Source organism: Ammodytes marinus (assembly GCF_949987685.1).
Source record: "Ammodytes marinus genome assembly, chromosome: 17".
Taxonomy (NCBI): Eukaryota; Metazoa; Chordata; class Actinopteri; order Uranoscopiformes; family Ammodytidae; genus Ammodytes; species Ammodytes marinus.
Window position 1 is genome coordinate 6900728 of NC_137221.1, and position 22621 is coordinate 6923348.

At 39.0% G+C, this 22621-nt stretch overlaps 2 protein-coding genes across 2 annotated transcripts; both read left to right on the forward strand.

Moving 5' to 3' along the window:
• Window positions 1-1654: 1654 nt before the first annotated feature.
• Window positions 1655-15836, forward strand: eloa (elongin A; the record flags this gene model as incomplete). The annotated part of the gene is made up of 12 exons (XM_080045257.1): window positions 1655-1765; window positions 3921-3977; window positions 5388-5500; window positions 5918-6507; window positions 7414-7766; window positions 8420-8531; window positions 8902-9057; window positions 9951-10048; window positions 10575-10755; window positions 11227-11356; window positions 13384-13559; window positions 13978-15836. 12 exons carry the CDS (start codon window positions 1655-1657, stop codon window positions 14037-14039), a joined length of 2139 nt encoding a protein of 712 aa, XP_079901383.1. The 3' UTR covers window positions 14040-15836.
• A 1751-nt stretch (window positions 15837-17587) lies between these two features.
• Window positions 17588-22450, forward strand: pithd1 (PITH (C-terminal proteasome-interacting domain of thioredoxin-like) domain containing 1). The gene is made up of 6 exons (XM_080045285.1): window positions 17588-17872; window positions 18678-18721; window positions 19449-19526; window positions 20133-20237; window positions 20998-21106; window positions 21814-22450. The coding sequence occupies exons 1-6, from the start codon at window positions 17684-17686 to the stop codon at window positions 21913-21915; spliced, it is 627 nt and encodes a 208-aa protein (XP_079901411.1). The 5' UTR covers window positions 17588-17683; the 3' UTR covers window positions 21916-22450.
• The last annotated feature ends 171 nt before the right edge of the window (window positions 22451-22621 follow it).

Below are 22621 nucleotides of genomic sequence, written 5' to 3' on the forward strand. Positions count from 1 at the left end.
TTAAGTCTGTGTGTGTATTTCATTTTCACAGGGGAAACCAGAGTCTAAACCGAAGCGGTGACGGGTGTGAGCCACTCCTTCCCAATCAACTCCAGCATCCACCTACATTTCCAAATACAGTCACTCCCCCCCCGGGTTTGTTGCCCTCCATACCAAAAATACCCCACCATAGGCATGGCCTTTGGGTGTCCGGTTTTAGATTAGACATAGCTGCAGTGTTGTGTATCTGCTTTGTGTGACTGTTAAAGCTATAGCGCGTAACATTTTCATATAAATTAATGTCGGTTACATTCAAGCAATCGCCGAATGAGTTGACAACAAAAATCCACAGCAGATGGTATAAAATCCATGCACGATCACCGAAGGCTTAGCTCATGTAGATTCACAGACAGTGTTGTTGTAATTACTCAGAATTCCTCATGGGGACGACATAAATGACGCACTATAGCTTTAGTCTCACTCATTCCCAGGAATAGGAAGAAGTATTTGGATCTGTCAAGGAAGAAAAGTACTAATAGCTGTAAAAATACACAACAAGTAAAAGTCCTGCACTCAAAACTTCTCCTAAACAACCATCTTTAACAACCATCATCTCAACATTAGCTTTTTAAATACTCCGAAAATATATACTTCTAAAGCACTTACATAAAGTCAACTTCCCTCAATAATTCTTAGCACGATTATGAAGGTTATCACGGAAGAATTGTCTGATTTATGATACATTTTCTTTTTTTTAAACATGCTGAGACTCTAGTTTTAAAGAGATTCAAATTTACATATTATAAGTAAGATATTGCCAAATTTGCATACTTATTCAAACATATCTGAAAACATTGTGATACAAAAAATTATTGTTTTAATGTAATTAATCAACTGGCAAAGTTTCATGATGATATCTATAAGTTAAAAACGTTTCCCTATTCACATGGAGATTCTATAACAAGTGAAAGTCCTCTTAATGCAATAAAATATTCCTGCCAGTGTTTTCCTTTTATATCTGGTGTTTGTGGATGAATATTCCTGCTAAATTTCCTTGCTTTAGATATTTAAGATTTAGCTCATTTTAATTCAAACAACTTTATGCGTCATATAAGAACATCATATAATATTTGTAGAGAGGCTGTCCTGAGAACCATGTATCTAAAAAAAGGGAAAGAAAAACAGCTATTTTCAGTTTCAGCTCTGTGATTATGTATTTTCTAGCTAATCCACGGAGGGTTTTAAATAGTTCATTTATTATTCCCTTGAGTAGGGTAGGCGGGTCTATAGGCTACATATGAGCATTGCCGTTATCATAATAAAAGCAGATACAATATTTCAGGTTTAGTGTTTTATGTTTCGGATGTTTTCTATGTTACAGGTGAAACATTAGGCCTATATGATATGACCATAGTTTTACGTATGGGCCTTTAACAGCGCTTTCACTGACGTCAGATGACAGGTGTTCCTCCCGTGCGTGCTCTGTCAGCTGGGCCGTGACGTAGTTCCGTCTATCACGACTGTTCTCTATAATGAAAAAAATAATAATCACTCCAAATACATATGTTTTTATTCTTAATATACAGTTCTGTGTTATTTATATTTAAAAGATGTCGTTGTTATTTCTAAACGGTGATTTTACAAGCGGAAACTCTTGTTCTGGTTTCAGGGCAGGATGAATCAGCTTCCGGGCGACAGGCTGCCAGCAGTAAACATGGCGGAGGAGCTGCTGGACGCAGTGGATAGACTTCAGGCTCGGCTCCTGGAGAATCCGGAGCCCAGAAAGGTAACGACCGGGGCCGGTGTACACGCGAAGATTCTGGCCTTTTAGCACCGACCGTCCCGGGACACGCTACGGTTGGTCTGCGGGGCGCGAGGCGAAGTCTGGAGCCTCGGCAGGTTTCCCTAAAGTAGCAACGGTTTTTAAATGAGGTGTTTGAGGCCCACGGTCTGGATCCGCCATCTGACAATCCGACACGTAGAGGAGAGTTCAGCTGCTTATTTTGGGGGGCAAAATAGCCTACTAACGGGCCGAACAGTAGTTTTCTGTAGTGGTTGTGGTGCTAAAAGTCGAGTGGGTTAAGATGTGGCAACTGAAGGATAAACAAACGGCACAGTAAAGTAAAAATCATAATAGCCCTCAAATGACTGATTAGAAATAGAAGCCTAGGCTACTGTGATGAATACACTTTATCCTATTAGAATCAGTAATGTATTGCTTAGGCACAGTAGCCTATTTAACATGTATAAACTATTCGGAAAAGTATTTGCAAGTTTGTAGGCTACATGTTAAAACCCGACCCAACGAATTAAAGGCCTATGTAGCCTAATATCAATATTCAATATTCAATATCAATATCAATTATCAGTAAAAAGTTCCAGTAATGTCTTCATTACTAATCTATACATTATTTATATGACTGACTGGAGTTAACTACTTATTTGATTTCATTGAAAAACACACATTATATTTGCTTCCAATATATAGCATAGCCTATAAAAATCAAATAAAACATTTAAAGCATCATCACGAAAATTGCTATAAATAATAAGAAATTACATTTTACTGGAATAATTAACCATAACTATTTAATTTTTTAACTTTTGGTCATGTTTAACCTTGTGTAAAAAAATCGTTTTCAGTGTTTATAGGCTATTTCGATTTAAGATGTTTAATTGAATAGTTTTGGATGTGGCTCGTATTTTTTCCGACTGTCCGTGAAGGCGCCGTGTCCGACGTCACGACAATTAATGGGTTTTAACTTGTTACAAAATTACTTCTTTAACCTGTTATCTTATATAAACACCTGTCATCTCGGTGCAACACCTGTTCATTGATCGTTAATCGGTTATTCAATATAATAACAATAACCACAATGTAACTGATCGTATATTATAGAGTAGCCGTTAGCCTTTGAGCTAACTAAACGTAGTGAGCGACTCCGGGCCTGTGATGTTACACTGATTTACTTTGTTTCAACTCATTCATAAATATGAACATTACTGTACTGCCGTCTGCTAAGAACACGTGGATACTGTAGAAGTGGATATATGATAAATGATTTATGTCCGACCTCCCCTTTGTTTACTTTCACTGTTCCAAGGAAACTGTGCGTCTCAAAACAAAGCGGACCGTGATCAGTGTTATGGGTTTTGTGAAAATAAATATTTATTATATCAGTCTACAGTTTGCAGAGGTTCTAATGTTATTTTTGAAGAAAATAGTGAAATAACACATTTGTGGTTTAGCTGAAGACATGCTTCGTTACTAGGCCACGACACACTGTTAGCACGATGCAGGGGTGTGTAATGATAACTAAACTTTATTTGTATTGCACCTTTCATACAAGAAATGCAGCAGGTCAAATTACTTTTCAATACAGAAATTACATGGGAAGAGGGTGTGACATCGGAATGAACATATAAAGCCAAGTCTAGTGTAACCTACATAGCCATATTATGACATAATAAGAAAATAAGCAAAAATGAGAAAAAAAAACTATTGACAATAACAGTGAAATAGCGTTTAAATTGAGTACAACGGAATCAAAGTCTAGCCTAGGTATTTTTTTATTTATTTTTAAAAATTTAAGTAAAAGGTCAAATAAAAGAGACTCCACACAGACTAACAGGATCAAACCAGGTGTACAGTTCGACCTCGTATGAGAATATTTTCATGTAAATCCTCCTGAAGAGAGAGCAGAGAAATTGAAACTGTGCACAAACCACTCTCGTACACAAACAGATATATGTGTGACTTTGCATTGGATTTAATAATTAATGAACTTACATCACACAAGAGCTGTTCTCAGTGATGTCGTGATGTCAGTGAGTCCATTTCTGGAGGAAGAATTTAGATCATAACTGATAAAATATTTGCATAAAAAAGACTTCAAGTAAAGTTATGCAGATATTAATACTAGCATTTCTTGTTTTTCCAGCTCCTGAAGTACTTCAAAAGGCTGGGAGAGCTGCCAATGACCGTGGACATACTGGTGGTAAGGATTTGTTGTTGTTGTTGGGCTATAAAAAAAATGCATTAGTGAAATTTTTCAAGCTCAGACAGATAGGATCAGTAGATGACCAGTTGTTAGGGGAAGGTGTGCTTACAGTTGTAACAAGCCTTTAAAGGATGCAGTCAGTGATTCTTGAGAATGCTTGTTATCAAAATTACTTTTTGTCAAATCAGGGAGTATCTCATGATCTGCTACATGTCTGTACTGTGTGTGCGCTGAAAGAAAATGCAGTGTTAGTACACAGCCTAGGCTCTGTAAACTTGCATGTAAACAGAGGGTGTTCAAATGGGGCCCACCGATAGCTAGCAAAATGCCTGTTAACATAGCCTAGGCTGTCAATTGACACTGGATTTTTTTTCAGCACACACAAAGTACAGTGCAAGTATGGACAGGTAGCGGATTGTGAGGAGATATTCCCTGATTTTGACTCAAAAAGTGATTTTGACAAGAAGCCCTGACTCCTGAAACCTTTAATCCTCCAGTAAAATAAATCAATATAAGACAGTGTTGCAGTGAAGGAGTCACTCAGACAGATTTTTTATTCTCTTGTCAGTTTCAATTTATGGCAATTATATCAGCAGCACGGCCTCGACATGTTCTCGACCAATCAGATCGCTCGGCTGGAGCTGCCAAAGATTTGATAACAGCTGTAGCCTGTGACACATGACATACAGATACAAAAAATATAACAGGGCGTCACACTTCTCCTATGATATCAATGCCCGGCGCCAGAGCAAATCAGAGGGCCCGGCAAAATGCTGATGACAGGTGCACACACAACACAAATGCAACAGTGTGCGTTGTGGCATAAAAACTACATTGCCCAAAGACACACGCAGCTCGCAAAAAAGCACAAATATACAGAAACAAGCAAAACACATTTTCAAAATTACATTGTGTGTGTGGCGGCACAAACATCGGTAAACAACAGCATGACCAAGAGCATTGCGTAAGGGCACAAATTTACACCAAAAAAACACATCACAGCAACAGCTTTGGTTATGCCCTTATCTTGGCTAATCATTGATCACACCAAACAAATTCACACAATACAGATCTACACCACATTACGCACTAAAAAGCAGATAAGATTTAATTTCTATGAAAATAATCTAGTCACCGCAAGATTTATTTAGATTTAGAATCGTGATTGGTTTAAATGTATTTGGTCTAAATGTTTACATTACACACGTATTCGACTAGGTGGAAACACTTACCATACAAAATATTTCATATTTACTTCTCCTTGTGTTATTGATATATAATAAGAATAATAAATGAGGGTTAAAGGGTTTCTATAGCGCTTTTCTAGACACTCAAAGTAAATCTGAGCTTCTGGATGATAGAATAAAGAGTGATTTCTGTGTCCCTGTTTTCACTTTGTGTTCGTAGGAAACTGGAGTGGGAAAGACTGTGAATTCTTTTAGGAAAAATGAAGTCGTTGGAGAGCTGGCGAAAAGCCTCGTAGCCAAATGGAAGAAACTGGTTCCTCAGTCTGCGGAAAAGTAAGTTCTGCACGCGTCACCTGTGCCCAGACATGTACACTCTTACATCGGTTGTTTGTATCAGGGGTGTTTTGAACTCAACTTGACTCAGTCTAGTTGTTTACACAGCCTTGGCTGTGTATTAACTCTGGATATTTTTTTCAGAGCACATACACTATGGACAAGTTTTGGATCGTGAGGAGATATTCACTGTTTTAGACAAAAACTGATTTTGACAATAAGCATTCTCTCAAATTGCTGACTACACCTTTAAAAAGTCAAAGTCATTGAATAAGTTACTGTAAATTCTTAAAATGCTGAGTCATGGGCAATAGGATTTTATCAATTGTTTTTTCTTTTCTGACATTGCAATTTCAACCCCCAACTCCAAAAACAATAATTTTGTTCAATTTAATTTTTGCCATTGTTCTTCCTCAGACCCCCCCACGGTCACACCAAAGAGGCGGTGCGTTCACACGGTCACCCCCGTGGCCCAGAGGCAGGGGGCGGCGATGGCGGGGGCCACCGACGGACCCGAGAGCGTTCCCCTGACGACGAGGAGCCGCCATATATGGAAGAAGAGCCAGAAGAAGAAGAAGAAGAGGAGAAAGAAGAGAGAGGCTATCACACAAACTACTCGCCATCGCCGCCACACCAGCAGTACAGCAGCTCTCCACAGCGGGGAGGCGGGTACCAGTCCGACGAGTACGAAAGCCCCGAACCAGAACCGGAACCTGAACCAGAACCTAGTCCGCCTCGCAAAGAAGTCCGCTACTCCAAACCAATCAAAGAACCCAGTAGAAATCACCACGGCGACAGAAGCAGGGACAGAGACGACGAACGGCGGCAAAAAGTGCAGATGAGCGGCGATCGAGAAAGAGGAGGAGAAGGGAAGAAACGCAGCGTGGAGGGAGAGAGAGAGAGAGAACGACAACAGAGTCCCGTTCAGAAGTCTGTTAAACACAGCAGCAAGAAATCCACCGCGCAGGACGGCAAGAGGGAGGAGAAGAAGAAAGGAGGAGATGACGGTGAGTGTGTTTGTGAAATCATTTTTATAAGAAAGAAATTTTGTTTTATTGAACCAATTGCAAACTATATATATTTATATATAAATGTACCCTACATTTAAACTAGAATCCTTTGCTGTTATAATATTTATATTTTGTAAATATGTGAGTGTGTTTGGGTTTGATGGAAGAGTTTCACAGTTGGTAGGTTGTTTTTATTTGGATCCCCATTAGCGTCAGCATAAGCCAAAAGATTTCCTTCCTGGGGTCCTGCAGTTTTTATTGTGACAATACATTTCACATAAATATACCATGGGTTTAAAGCAAGAGTCGTTTTTATTAGATAACATACACATCAACAAAAAACATTAGATCAGACTCTTTAGATTCCCGTACATTGTCTTTCGTGAAAAAAATGGGTTTAATAAATAACTGTCTACTGGGTATTATCATGGAAGCCAAACCAAAGATTAGATGCTTATTAGATGATTAGTTGTGCAGCTGTCTGTGTGCACCAGAATCAGCCAACGACGTTTGGCCACAACAGAGAGCGACATCCTGTACCGACTGATGTAGCAACTCTGCTCACAGGAAATGACAAACTATAATAATATCAGCGAAATGCAAAGTTTCCTTAAGAGCAGTTACTCAAAGATCTGTCCTTGGAAAGCTTGACAGTTTAACATGAGCTAATGTTCATACTGTTTTCACTTTGGCTGCTAATTTCCCATGATGCACTGCAACGTTTGTGTTTCCAGACCTTTAACCCATTTGCATGTTCTATGTGTTGAGGTGTATTGTGGCAAGTGTATTTTAGTGAAGCAGTGGCTGCTTGAAGCCCAAGACAAATGTTCCTATATGAGACAATAAAGTAAATTTCTTATCTTATCTTATCTTAAACATTCCCATTTGTCTCCATGTCTCCAGGGCGACCGCGGGTTCCTAAGGACTCTCCCCCCCCTCCCCCTCTGCCCAAAGAGGAGGAGGACTTTGAGACGCCCACCATGTCCTTCGAGTCGTTCCTGACGTACGACGCTCCGACGCCGATCAAGAAGAAGAAGAAACCCTCATCATCATCGTCATCTTCGTCACACAGTCGAGCGCCTCACTCCTCCTCCTCCGGCCATCGGTCACGCAGCCCCCCGCTCTCTGCACCCCTCTCCGCACCCCCCTCTGCACCCCCCTCCCACAAACCCAGCAAAGCTAATGGCAACCAGAGCAGCAAGAGGCAACACTCAGGCTCCAGCCCGGCTACAGCCACGCCACAGAAACGCAAGAGGGTAAGAAGAAGAAGAAGAGCAGCAGAGATGGGGCTCATTTACTGATTATTATAAAAAAATTTGGGGGGGAATTATTATGCTTTATTAGATAGGTTGAAGACACAGAAATTAAATGGGGCAGAGAGGGGGATGACATGCAGAGAATGACCACGGGCCATTCTTAATTGAGAATTTCTGCACTATATATATAGATGTTTATAAAATACTATACAGAATTTCTGTTAATAATGTATTTTCGTTCTTGTTTTTAAATCAGTTAGGCCAGGTATTTGCTTTATATTTTGTTATAATTTATTAAATACGACAGCAACTAGATTATTTTCAATAAATGAGTAGTAGAGTCAATCTGCCTCGCTTCAGAAGTTAAATCGTTTGTTCTATTGAGTCAGAAAATTGTGAAAACCCGTGTGGACAGCCTTTATGCTAAGCTACCTGTCTCCTGGTTGTAACATCATCTTTAACTGACCGACATGAGAGTGTCATCAATCTTTTCATTTTAGAAAGAAGGCAATAAGCATATTCCTCCAAACTATTCCTAACTTTTTATTTGCGATCATTAATTAAAGATCTGTTTCATAGAAAGCATTAATAATCTATTTTAACTCTAACCTTGTTTATAGATATGATGTGTGTTAATGTTTTGTTGTTTGTAGGTGGTTGAAGCCGTTCCCCCTCTTCCTGAAATCCCTCTGCCAGCGATTCAGCCCAACTACAGACCTCTGCCCTCGCTGGACGTCACACCACTGTCCCCGCAGAGACGGAAAGGTAACGATGCCTCACACACTGAGAAACATCAAAGCTCATTCTTCTAAACCACGATGACCATGAAATAAACACAATCCTCATATTATGTTTTTCTTTTATTATTATTTTATCTATTATCATCATAGAAACGCATGCACGCACACACTCACTCACTCACTCACTCACTCACTCACTCACTCACTCACTCACTCACTCACTCACTCACTCACTTGCTGAACATTCGACTGTAAGGAGAAGCCATCTCAAGAGACTATATTTAATTATTTGCACTGGCCCAGGTCGTTCCCCTTTACTTTTTTAAATGTCATATTGACCTGTTCCTGCTCTGTGTCACACTGTCCTGACTCTCTCTCCCTCCTTTTACTCTCAGTTCCTGTCTCCAACAACGAGGAAGAGGACTCCGGCTTCACGGGGAAACGGTTCAATTCTAAGATGGTCGTCTACTCGGGATCAAAGACGGCCTACCTGCCCAAGATGATGTCGCTGTACGATCAGTGCATCCGCGTGCTGCAGAACAACATCGACTGTGAGTGGAGCCGCTGCATATTATTCTTTTTTTAATACTTATTTTTTATTTAGAATATTCTTCAGATCTCCTTTTACAGCAATTACTTTCACTTAGAAACAATATCTGTAACAAGGGGTCATAACATTCCTACGCTCTTACGTATCTAATCAAGTCAACTGGAGAATATGTCCAGAAGTACAAGAAAGAGAAGAAATAAAAAAATAATTGACAACATTGAAAATAAACAATGTAAACAGAACAAACATCAACTTAAAACAAAACATGTGGTTGTATACAAGTTCACCTGGAAGATATCGCTGCACATAATTCTATTGTTCAAACACACAACCAGTCTGTAGTCAAAGGCAGTGACTTATAGACAATACAACTTTTATAACTTTTATTGATATGTTTTTTCTTTATGATGCATTAAAGGTGGAATCAGTGATTCTGGAGAACATCAAAATCAATGAATTTCACCTCACGATCCGCCACCTGTCCTGGAAAAAATCTGGAGTTAATACACAGCCCAGGCTCTGTAGACGGTCATGTTGCCAACTGGACCCCCTTTGTTTACATACAAGTATATAGAGCCTAGGCTGTATTTTAACACTGGATTGTTTTCAGTGCACACACAGTACAGACTGGTAGTGGATGGTGAGGAGATATTCACTGATTTTGACAAAAAGCAATTTTGACAGCAACTGTTTCCACAATCGCTGACTCCACCTTTCAATGTTCTTTAGTAGAGCAGAGGAGAAAGAGGCAGGGCTCACCATACACAATAAAAGAAAACAGAAAGCCTGCACTAATCCTTGAGTCATTAGCTGACCCCACCCACCTGCTATCTCAAGGTGGATTAAGCAAATAAACACGGGTGCACAGGTGTGACTGCTTGTGTGTTCTTTCAGCCATCGACGAGGTGGGGGGCGTTCCATTTGAGATCCTCGAGCCGGTGCTGGAGCGGTGCACGCCAGAGCAGCTGTACCGCATCGAACAGAGCAACCAGGTACACACACACACACACACACACACACACACACACACACACACACACACACACACACACACACACACTTGCATGCACACACACACACAAGCTCACACACCGCACGCACACACAAACACGCACGCACGCTTGGTCTCATTTGCTGTTACATAAAATTCATCATCATCAGATGAAAAATGAGACTGTTTCAAAACATTTAAAAGTTCCTCATAGCACCTTTAACAGGAGTAAATTCACTTAAGTTGTAAAATCCTGGAGATCTGAACCATTTTCCTGCTTCTCATGTGACAGCCATGGTTTTGGTTCGACAATTGTCCATTTTCCTGATTACACTTGAACATTTTCAAAGGATAAAGTATTTTTAACCGTTTTTTATTCGGGACTTTTACTTAACTTTTGAACTAGATACTTCCTCTACCACTTCACATGGAACACAAAACAAAAAATCTGCAAAAAAAAAAAAATGGGGAAAAGAACTTTGAGTGGTAAATCTCCTGTAGGACTGAAGTCATATATTTTCTTCCAGTGGTTCACGGAGGAGTCAGATGAGCTGTGGAATCGTCACTGTCAGCGGGACTTTAAGCGTGCGTCTCCCCAGGAGTACGAGTCGTGGAGGGAGATGTATCTACGGCTGCACGACGAGCGCGAGGAGCGGCTCCGGCTGCTCACAGTGAACATCTCCTCCGCACACGCTAACAAGCCCAAAGGTTAGAGAGAGGCTGTGCTACTGACTGACAGGTGGTGTCAGCGATTCTGCAGAATGCTTGTTGTCAAAATCAGTTTATGTCAAAATCAGTGAATTTCTCCTCACAATCCGCTACCTGTATGCAATGTGTTTGCGTGCTGAAAAAAAATCTGATGTTGATACACAACCTAGGCTCTGTAAACGTGTATGTAAAGTAAGGGTATGTTAACAAAGAGGGCCCATCGTAGCTAGCAATATGCCGGTTTAGAGAGTCAAGGCTGTGTATTAACACTGCGTTGTTTCTTTTTAGTGCAAACACAGTACGGACAGGTAGCTGATCATGAGGAAATATTCACTGATATTGACAAATTGATTTTGACATCAAGGGTTCTACAGAATCGCTGACTCCACCTTTTAAGATGTTGGATCTACAGTAACTGCTTTGTGATGTTTAGCGTGACAACCCTTTCCCTCTCTGTGTTTGTACTCGCAGGTCGACAGGTTAAAATGGCGTTTGTGAATTCTGTCGCCAAACCGCCGCGTGACGTCCGGCGCCGCCAGGAGAAGTTCGGCACCATTAGTAATTCAACAGCCGCCTCCACGGCCGCCGCAGCTCCAATCAAGTCAGTACTCACTGGAAAAAACGCCAACTTCTCACAAAACATACAATTATGTTTGTTTAGAAATGATCAAATTAAAAACAAAAATACAGCATTTATCAGGGTGTTCTGGCTTTAAATACTAAAGGGATAGATCAGATTTTTAAAAGTTGGGTTGTATGAGGAACTTATGCATAGTAAGTCTGTTATCATGGAGATGGCGATCAGTGCAGGTACTTTAAAGAGTTTGGGAGAGACGTCGCTGTAGATGAAGTCAACAGAGGGGTTGTCACAAAAAAAACCCTGATCAGACAGTTTGAGAGCGTACAGAAGCAGAGTGAGTGTTAGGAGAAGGGCTGAAGCTGTATAGCAGAGTTATTGAATGCAAGCAGGAGCAATTTATAGACACTTTCAATGAAATGTAAAAGGTTACCTTTGTTAGCGCGGCCGCCTGTCTGTGCTTGAAGCCAACAACCTGGAACCACATCTGGGTCAAATCATGTCGCAGCAGTAACCACTTCGCACTAGTTAAATAAATGGAGGCAAGGAAGCGATGAAATCAGAGCAACACTCAACTTTATTGAAGGACGCAATAACGCTGGAGCTGTTGTACAGACGAACAGAATTTTACATTCAGGATTTAGTTTTTTCATACAGTTCTCTAAAGGGGTTGAAAGTCAGCACATCCAATACTTTTCCAGAATTCTCTCCTGTCTGGTTTCATCCTCATTTTCTCCTTTTGGCCATTGGTAATGAAAATTAGATTTCAATTTGTCTATAGCTCATTGGTTATGATAATTTTTCATTGGACGGGTCCAAAAGTAGAACTTCTTGCTACGTAAACCAAAATGGCCTTTGGTTAGCAACCTTGGTTATATTTGATCATTCAACATCTTATTTACTCTGTCCATACATCAACGTCATCCACACATCAACATCATGCACAACATGTTTACTCAAAGTCAGTTTGATCTCTCTGACCTTCAACACAAGTTTAACACAGATAATGAGTTTTAATTCCCAAATGCAACATAGTAGGTGAAGTTACTCAAACACATTCACTATCGCCACCTGGTGGTGTTTGTAGTGTACTTAAATATTCATATAATATAATGTAAGTTTTTATTACAAATAGTGTTATTTTGTAAGCTTGAGAAATACCAAGTTATTGATCAAATAATGTTTTTGGAGAGAAGGCGGTTGTTTTTTTATTTAATCATCTAATCAGGATTCTTCTGTTGTTCATTGATTATAAAAAATATTCAAAGTTAGTTATCGATGTGGAATCATTGTCATTTCGGAAATAAAGTGAAATGATTATTATTTCTATTACGGTATATTTGACATGTAACGGCTCTATCTAGTGAACATACTAACATTAACATAAACATAATCTATGGCACATTTCAATCAACAGAAACTTAATCCAATTTAAATTTAACAATTTTGATAATTCATACATTTGTTTAATCTGTCTATGAAGCAAGGCAAGGCAAGGCAAGTTTATTTATATAGCACAATTCAAACACAAGGCCATTCAAAGTGCTTTACAGGGGCAAGATTAAAATACACAATACACATTAGAAAAGCGAATTAATAAAACATTTAAAAGCGAATGAATAGAAATAGAACAAAAATTACAGGTTAAAATGGAAACAGAAAAGTCTTCAGTTCAGACTTGATTTAAAAGAGCTGAGAGTTGCAGCAGACCTCAAGTTGTCTGGGAGTTTGTTCCAGAGATTTGGTGCATAAAAACTAAAAGCTGCTTCCCGTTATTTAGTCCTAACTCTGGGGACTGTAGCAGAGATAGCAGAAATACTAAATACTGGCAGGACTGGTTTTTCTCTGTTTATGTTTATGTGACATGAATGACTTGAAGTTTGATGAACACAAATCATTCATAAAGGATAAACGTTTAGTTTACAGTAAATGTGATGGTCATATTTTAGTCATTTTAAAAATCATCAAGGTTGATAAATATTATTTACTTTAGCTTTTTTTTTTAGCTTCAGCACAGTCACTGACCGTTTGTCTCTTCCTGTGTATTTCAGAATAAGACCAGCGACCATAAATTACACTGGAGAAACGAGTCACTCCTCCTTCTCCCAAAGTGACGCTTCTCCGGGCTCGTCCCGCTCCTCGGCCCTGAGCGTAGGGGGAGGGGGCGGGGGCGGGGCACGAGAGGCCGCCGCAGCACAAGCCGCCCGGGACAAGCCACAAGTCAAAAGTAAGTGTGTTGTGTGTGTGCTGGAGAATGTGTTGTCCAAATCACTTTTTGTCAAAATCACTGAATATCTCCTCATGATCCCCTCCCTGTACTGTGTGCGCGCTGAAAAAAATCCAGTGTTAATACACAGCCAAGGCTCTGTAAACAGACATGTTGTTGCTACGGTGGACCGTTTTTGTTCACATATAAGTTCACAGAGCCTAGGCTGTGTATTATCTCTGTTTTGTTTTTTCCATCACACACACAGTACGTACAGGTCTTGAGGAGATATTCACTGATCTTGATAACAAGCGTTCTCGGAATCGCTGACTGCACCTTTTAACAGTCCTGCTTTTAGATTCATGAACCAGAAATGTGTTTTGAGTTCTACTAATTCTCACAAACCGTTTTGTTCTTTCTGTGTTTCGTCCTCTGGCAGAAATCGCCCCCATGATGGCCAAAACTATCAAAGCTTTCAAGAACAGATTCTCCCGCCGATAGTGTGAAAGAGACTCAATGTATTTTATCAATTCCAACTGTGTTTTTAATTTAAGTTTAGCTAAATTTTACCTGAGATCGCTCATCCCTACACACACACACACACACACACACACACACACACACACACACACACACACACTAGACATATCACATCAACTTTTCAGTATATCTGAAAAAAGGGTCGATTTATTTTCATTTTTTTTTCGGGGGGGGGGGGGGTATAAATTATTATTTAAATCATGAAATGACGGTCAATGGCTGAGAGAATGAAGTCGCCAACGTTTTACAATATGCAGAGGACACACACAAACACATATACACAAGTCTGTTACTTTTTATTGTTATCTAGCAGACGTTTTTTAAAGCTTTTTGGACCTTTTTGGGAAATGAATTTGGATGCTTATTGATGGATGAATTGATTGTAATGTCTGTGTGCGAAGCTACAGCCAGTTAGCTTAGCTCAGTTTAGCATAAAGATTTGAACATGAAGAATGAACGATCCTATCCACCTGGACCAGTATCTCTGAACTTCATTAATTAACCTGTTAAGTTTTGAAAATGACAATTTGTAGTTTTATGTGAACAGGACAAGCGCAGGCTCCTTTCATAAGACTATAAATTGTCATTTTTACCCGCCAATCTATATGTTTTTTAATCATGTTAAACAAATTAGACACCGCATTTTATTTAGTAAGCTTTACATGTGTTGGGAGGCTGATTTAGCTCCAGGCTAGCTTCATGACACTCTTTCTAGTGTGTATGCTAAGCTAAACTAAGTCAGCTGGCTAATGGCTATATTTTCATTATTAGCGTAAAGACATGCGAGTGGTGTCTGGCAAGAAAGCGAAACAATTTTTTGATTTCTTCAAAAAACGTTTTACATCACGGAACAGGAAAAAAATATCCTAAATTATTTTTAATTTAAAGAATGGTTGTTTGTTTATCTTCATCTCGATCAAATGATACACTACATCAGGAAAACCTTTTTGATTGTTTGAATCTTTTAACGGCATGCATGGTGCACGTCCGCAGCTAAGGTACTAAGACGTCAACTGGCTGCTTTTTAAAAAACATCAAAACACATGCATATTGAAACATGTTTATTTAATTTTTTTGCCTTGTGCGATTTTTAAAAGGTATGATATCAGTCAAACTACATACACACACACACACATACATACACACACACACACACACACACACACAGATTGTAGACTTATTTTAACCCTATTGTGGCTTTCAGATCATGTTTTCTTGCTGTCGAATGTGTTTGTCCCTGTTTGTATCTGCTTCACTGTGACAAATAGCTCGAGTGCAGCGCTGAAAAGACTGCAGCAGAAGAACGAACGAAAAGGAAAAATAACAATAAGGAAGTTGAGTTTTATAGGACGTCTGCAGTTTCAGTCGACAACAATGATTGATGAGATGTATTTATTTTCAACACTGGGACCTGGCACCCCACAACACGGGCCTGAAAGGAAGTAGATTAAAAATTGTAATTTTATTAGATTTTAATAAATGTTCTATGGGTCATTTTTATTAAAATTGACTTTTTGCCCTTGAATCTATATTTGTGTGGTTGTGTTTTATCAAGCATCACAGATATCTGAGTATCACTGTATTTATTCTATCTCTCAATTACTGAACACATTCAAACTGTCGGTACAGTAAAATGGAAAAATTGTCACTGGAGAATGTGAATGGATATGTTTTTAAAGGCCCGTCTGTCCTAGTAGGCTTTAATAAATAGTTATTAGAATATTGTTTACATAAGATGTTTCCTTTTAAATCATGTAATGTGGCATTTGTTTCCAATTAAACCTAAAGTTTTGCATTTTGCGAAGTTTGGTGTTTTGCCTTTGTTTCAAATCTCTCTTATCAATAACGTACATAGTTTAATAGATGCTATAGCTTTGAGTGATGACAGTTTCCATTCAATTCAAGTCATTTGTATCTTCATAATTGAGGGATCACAACACAATTAAAAGTTTGAGATATAAAAAGTACTTTGGTTACAATTATAAATACTTTATCCTGACTTTCACTAAATTCTGAGTTTTATTGATACAATAAACATATTTTATAAGCTCTTTGTATGTTTTGTTCGCAACATCTTAATTTTTAAAGTAACTAAAGCTATCAAAATATGTGGTAAACAATCAATATTTCCCTCTGAAATGTACTATATAACAAGTACTTAAAATGTGTTGAAACCATAGTACTAGTACTTAGTTTCATTTAACTAACACATAGATAATATGTAAAACCATAGTGTAAAACCAAACGCATAGGATAGAAGCCAGAAATCACGACACTTCTAAATGGTTTGCGACAGTGTTGACGATTGGTGGTAAGAGATACGAGCCAATCAGAAGCACATCACATGGTTGGTGTTTTGTTGCTCATGAAGGTAAAGTTGTTACATTTTTCTACAGAATTACTTCCTGTAAGGCACTGTTCTTCTTTCAAAACAAAATATATAATATATAACACCTTTCGTAAAGGTGTTATATTTCGTATGCATCGTAAAAAAACAATTTTAGCTCAGAATATTTGATAACATTGTTATTAGTTCCCTCCAAATGCATCGCCCATCTGCTTGCTTGCTGCTCTCTCACTGCCATGGACAGTCACTCAACAAAATCCTGTCTGTTTTCTGTCCAGCCCAAATAGTGGAAGACACTTCACATTGACATCAGGGCAACTGAAAGTCTACACATCTTCTGCCACATTGTCGATGATTATGGATATTAAGAAATAAAACAAATTGCATGTACATGTTGCACTCATCTGTCCAACATGTAAGTGCAAATCCGGTATTTATATAATATTGAATGTTTAATTAGATATTATTATTATTATAAGATTACTTGACAATATTATTAGATAAATACGACGATATTATTAGATAAATATGCAATTGGTAACAAATTATATCATATTGAAAACTAATATATATTAATATGTATTATTATTATTTTTCAATTATTATTATATCATTAATAAGGAAGCCAATAGTCATTATAGATATATAAATCGGGGAGAAGGGGTGAGATTAAATAAGTTTTCTTCTTCTCATCCCTTTTCGAACAGGTAAAGCAAGTGTAAGACAGTTTATTTTCATTTGTGGTTTTCATTGTGTGTAAATATTACTTTATTGTAACTGTCCACTTGTTTCATTTATTTTATTGTTTATTATTGCTTTTTTATTTTTTATTATTTACTTGTTCGAAATAAAAACATTTTCAATTCAAATCCTGGAAGGTGAAAAACCTTTTTCACACGGACAATATTACAAGAAATGTATTGACGTTTCTTTTTGTAGTTGAACTAACAGCAAGTTCCTGCTGTTTGACTTCTTTAATTAAAAACAGTTAACTAATTATCCCCAACATTGTTAAATCCTGACAAAGTACTGTTTGTCCATGTATTTAGTTTTTACAAACTTGTTTTATTTCGAAAATCTATAACCGGATGTACGTTTGTATCTCAGTTGGCTTCTGGCCGCGAAGTGAAACTTGCTCATCGCGTGCGTCTCTCTCTGAAAACAAACCAGCCAAGCAGCAGCGTCTGTCACTATCGTCCCTTATTTCCGAACTATATTTCTTAACTGAAAGCAGCGATATTTCAGCCCCACTACTACTATGTCCGGACACGGCCATGGACATGGGCATGGCTGCTGTGAGGCGGAGCACGAGCCCGCAGAGAGGGGCCTGGAGTACGGACTGTACCAGCGGATCGACACGGAGAAGCTCCAGTGTCTGAACGAGAGCAGAGACGGCGACGGGAAGCTGGTGTTCAAACCGTGGGATCAGCGGAACGACAGGGACAAGGTAACCGCAGCACAGAACCTATTGCCCGGCTAGTTGACCAGCATGTGCCCGCTGTGTGGAGCTCCGTGTGAACATAGCTGCACGGGGACTTCTTGTTATGTTTGCCCAGGGAGAGTGAAGGTCCGCGGGGCTTCTGTTGCTCAGTCCTGCTGTGGAGTGGAGCTCCACAGTTATTATAACTAACTAAATGTGTCTGACATATCACCTGAGGCTACAACAGTAAAGTGTACATATACTCAGTCTTACTTCAGTAGCAATACAAAAGTATTTGCACCAAAATATACTGAAAGTAGGCCTACCTGCAAGGTAAGTAGCCTAACTAGTAACCAACGTTATCAAATAGGCTAAATGTATAGGCCTATAACTTGTGGAAAATGTGACATTAAAATAGTTTATTTTTTAATACTTTTTAAGTCAAAAACCCTCAATATAGAGTATTTACCTTTGCCTATAACTAGTAAATAAAGTCATGAAATAAATAATACCCAAGTTGACATACAAAAATTATTAAATTAAAATCCGAAAACCCCAAATATAAAACATTAACTTTGCTAAACTCCAAAGTTATTAAAAAAATCTGTAAAAAATTGAAAAATGTCTGAGGTGACATTCAAATTTAAAACCTTTTTTTAAATGAGAATCAAAAAACTAAATGTAGAGCATTTCCTTTGCCTAAGTATTAACCAAACAAAATGATCACATACATGTATAAAAAAAAGAATGTGTGGAGCATGCCTGAGTTGCCATGTTAAAATTGTTAAGAGCCCAAGACACAGTTTGAACTTTTTTTGTTTTGTTTCTTTAGTATGTTGAGAGCGACGCAGATGAAGAGCTGCTGTTCAACATCCCGTAAGTTATTAAATCATCATCATCCTAATACTTAAAGGGACACTGTGTAACATTCTAAGTAATGTATTAGCTAAAATCAATATCCTCATTCATAAATATGTCCTCATTGGTGTAAAATCACCTCTGCCAACAATCTGAATTATCCTTCTGAGCGGAGAATTACAAATATTAATATTACATTTTGTACATTGAGCAGGCAAGTCTTATGGAGGAATCCATGTTTTTGGAATGTCATCAGGTGCATTGTTTAAAATTTAGAATTGTTCTTGTCCTTGAAGGCCACTGTAGCTTCTGTTATTATTCTAAAGGGTTGGGGTTACCCAGGGAGCGTTGCATTCTAGAACTTTCTTGATGATGTCATATTACACAGTGTCCCTTTAAGTTAGCCTATACTGAACATTTCGTCTTGTATGAACAACTTCACTGCTTTGCTGCATGTAAACCATATACACACTTATTAAAAAAGTGTATTCATAGACAACAACACACAAACTAATCACTATGCAGGAGGATAGTCTGACATTACTTTTCATCCTCATGAAATGTGCTGATATGTCAGTTGATGAAGAGGTTCCTCTACACCAATATTAATAAGTTCAACTCATTTGTCTATTGTGACAGCTTCTGCTTTCGTCTTGTCTTTCAACCGTGTCCAGCTTGTTTGTGATTCGGTTTCAAAGAAAGCAGACGGTTAATATTAAGGAACAATTGTGCTTTTCTCTTTCAGTTTTACCGGCAACGTGAAGCTGAAAGGCCTCATCATCTCCGGAGAAAATGACGACTCTCACCCGGCCGAGATACGATTGTGAGTGTCGGTCGATGCTTCTTTGATTAGTGGGAGAAGTTAGGAAACGCACCGGGAAATATTTAAATCTTTGTTTTCTAAATTCACTTTCGAGGCACAAGGGGGCGTAAAGACATATCGATCTGGGTTTGTAAAAGTACAAAGATCCTGTGACAGATCCTTTGGCCCAGCAGGATATTCCTAAAGCAGTTCCTACATTAAGATTATTTTTTTTTAAATCAAGAACTTCCCTCTATGATATTTTATGAAAGACCTGAATCTTGGAATCAAAAAAGCTGTGCTAATAATGTAGCCTATGAAACAATTTCAAAAACCCAACGTTTGTGACTTCTCCACGGCTTTATTTTCTGTTACAGGCTGACATTTAGGCCTGTGATTTGGCACTGAGTGGTGAAACAGAAATAAACATAATGCAATACATACAGTATTTTAATTTTGAACTAAACAAAGTGTTTTTTTTAGATGAAATGCATTTGTTTGGAGGTTTGTTTTATATGAATATAAAATATTTTGAATAGATACAAAATGTATATAGAGAAATTACATTATACAAAACAGAAGTGTCTGACTGATTTCATGGGGTTGACTTTATTTTTTTCACTCCAGGTACAAGAACATCCCTCAAATGTCCTTCGATGACACCGGCAGAGAACCGGAGCAAGCCTTCAGACTGAACAGAGACCCAACCGCCGAGCTGGAGTACCCCACAAAGTGAGAGCATGAGCAGTAATACGTACTCATATTAGCAACTCATTTCCCCAACGTTTAAACAGAAGTTTCAATTTAGACTACTCAACTAGTCTATGATAAATGGTAAATGGACTCCACTTATAAAGCTCTTCACACAAGCTTTCACAGACCCAAAGCGCCTTACATTGTTTTGTACACATTCACCCATTCACACACACATTTGTACACCGATAGCAGTAGCTACCACGCAGGGTTCAAGCTAACTATCGGGATCAATTCAGGGTTCAGTGTCTTGCCCAGGGACACTTGTGGCGGGGAGGCGGGGGATCGAACTACCGATATATCATATCATATATATTCTTTTGCTTTATGACCCCCACTGCACGGCAAGCTCATTCTGTCCTTTCCTGATGATTTTAGTTGGTGTGTCGGTGTGTACTTGTTCAGTTGTTGAAAACCCTGATGAGGTGAAATCCAATCTTTGTGACGAAGCGTGCGAAACACAAGCGGAACCAACTTTCTGTTTCTCTTAATGTCTCCGCTTGTTTACAACTCAACACGTGTATAGGCTTCTTTTATTCACACACACACACACACACACACACACACACACACACACACACACACACACACACACACACACACACACACACACACACACACACACACACACACACACACACACACACACACACACACACACACACACACACACACACTGTGATTTAGATTTAATTCCTCCCATGATCCTGTTGTCTAACCTCTTCTCGTGACGTTCCAGGATCGCTCGTTTCTCCAACGTTCAGCACCTCTCCATCCACATCTCCAAGAACTTTGGGGCCGAGAGCACCAGGGTCTACTACATCGGCCTGAGGGGAGAGTTCTCTGAGGTCAGCCTTTAGAAAGAAACCTTTAGCAAGGACCTAAACCATCAACAATACCTTGATAGTAACCACACAGTTGAATCAACACATAATAATAGTCTTTAGACATTTTCTAATGCCATACATCACACTTAAGGCTTTTTGGGATGTCAAAATAATATGCCTACTGTAGGTGTAGCAGTTCAAATAGATAATAGCTATAAACTCAAACACTGTATCGCTGAAGTAACTGGACCTCTCTCTCTCTCTCTCTTTCTCTCTGTCTCTCCCTCTGTCTGTCTCTCTCTCTCTCTGTCTGTGTCTCTCTCTCTGTGTCTCTCTCTGTCTCTCCCTCTGTCTCTCTCTCTCTGTCTCTGTGTCTCCCTCTGTCTCTCTCTCTGTATCTCTGTCTCACTGTCTCTCTCTCTGTCTCTGTCTCCCTCTGTCTCTCTCTCTCTGTCTCTGTGTGTCTCTCTCTGTCTCTCTCTCTCTGTCTCTGTCTCCCTCTGTCTCTCTCTCTCTGTCTCTGTCTCACTGTCTCTCTCTCCGTCTCTGTCTCCCTCTGTCTCTCTCTCTGTCTCTGTCTCCCTCTGTCTCTCTCTCTCTGTGTCTCTGTCTCTCTCTGTCTCTCTCTCTCTCTCCCTCTGTCTGTCTCACTCTGTCTCTGTCTCTGTCTCTCTCTCCCCCTGTCTCTCTCTGTCTCTCTCTGTCTCTCCCTCTGTCTGTCTCTCTAGGCTTACAGACATGAAGTGACGATCTGTAACTACGAGGCCTCTGCGAACCCCGCCGATCACAAAGTGGAGAGCATCATCCCACAAACCAACTTCATTTCCTGAACCTTTCAGAGAATCACCAATGAGAACGATGAAGATATTTTAGAGGCGTCTGCTTCATTGAATTAAACGCTGCGTTACCGTCTGCGTTGTTTGAGCTCGACAAATGGAATGATCTGATTCTGAGCGCATAAACCTGAAGACCAGAGAGCTTTAGGTGTGTCTGGAATGGCTGGAAGAGTTGTTGCTTTGTTTTCAATGGCAATTAAGAGTGAACGCTTAATAATAAATGCATGAAACATTCAGCTAAAGTCTGTTGTCATAAGCTATAACCCGCATACTCTGATTCAAGTCACAGCTACTGTTTAATAAAGCAAGCGTGGGCACTTTTTCCTCCTTTTTCTACAACCTTGATTATAATCTTCACACTATGAGTTTTAGGTATACAGTAAAAACCTTATTAGATACCAATATGGACAGCATGTATAGCATGACTTCAAAACCGGAGCTCTTTTTTCTTTCTCAATCTATTCTAGCAGTGCTCAGTTTGACTCTGTAAATGTACTTGTTTAAGTATTTTGTGTAACACGTGTTTATGACATCTCTAATTAAATGTATTTGGTAATTTAAAAAAATATGTAAATAAAGAAGATGCACAGCTCACAAAATACACATTTTAGCTACTCTGAATAAATGGGTGGGTACATTTAAAAAGTGCTTATAGTAGCCTACCTTAAAATAAACTAACCTACATACTTTCCCTTTTTTA

Coding starts and splice junctions, on each gene's coding strand:
- pithd1 (XM_080045285.1), top strand. CDS start 17,684: ATGTCCGGACACGGCCATGGACATGGGCATGGCTGCTGTGAGGCGGAG. Junction 17,873..18,677: donor AGCGGAACGACAGGGACAAG/GTAACCGCAGCA, acceptor TTGTTTCTTTAG/TATGTTGAGAGCGACGCAGA. Junction 19,527..20,132: donor CACCCGGCCGAGATACGATT/GTGAGTGTCGGT, acceptor TTTTCACTCCAG/GTACAAGAACATCCCTCAAA.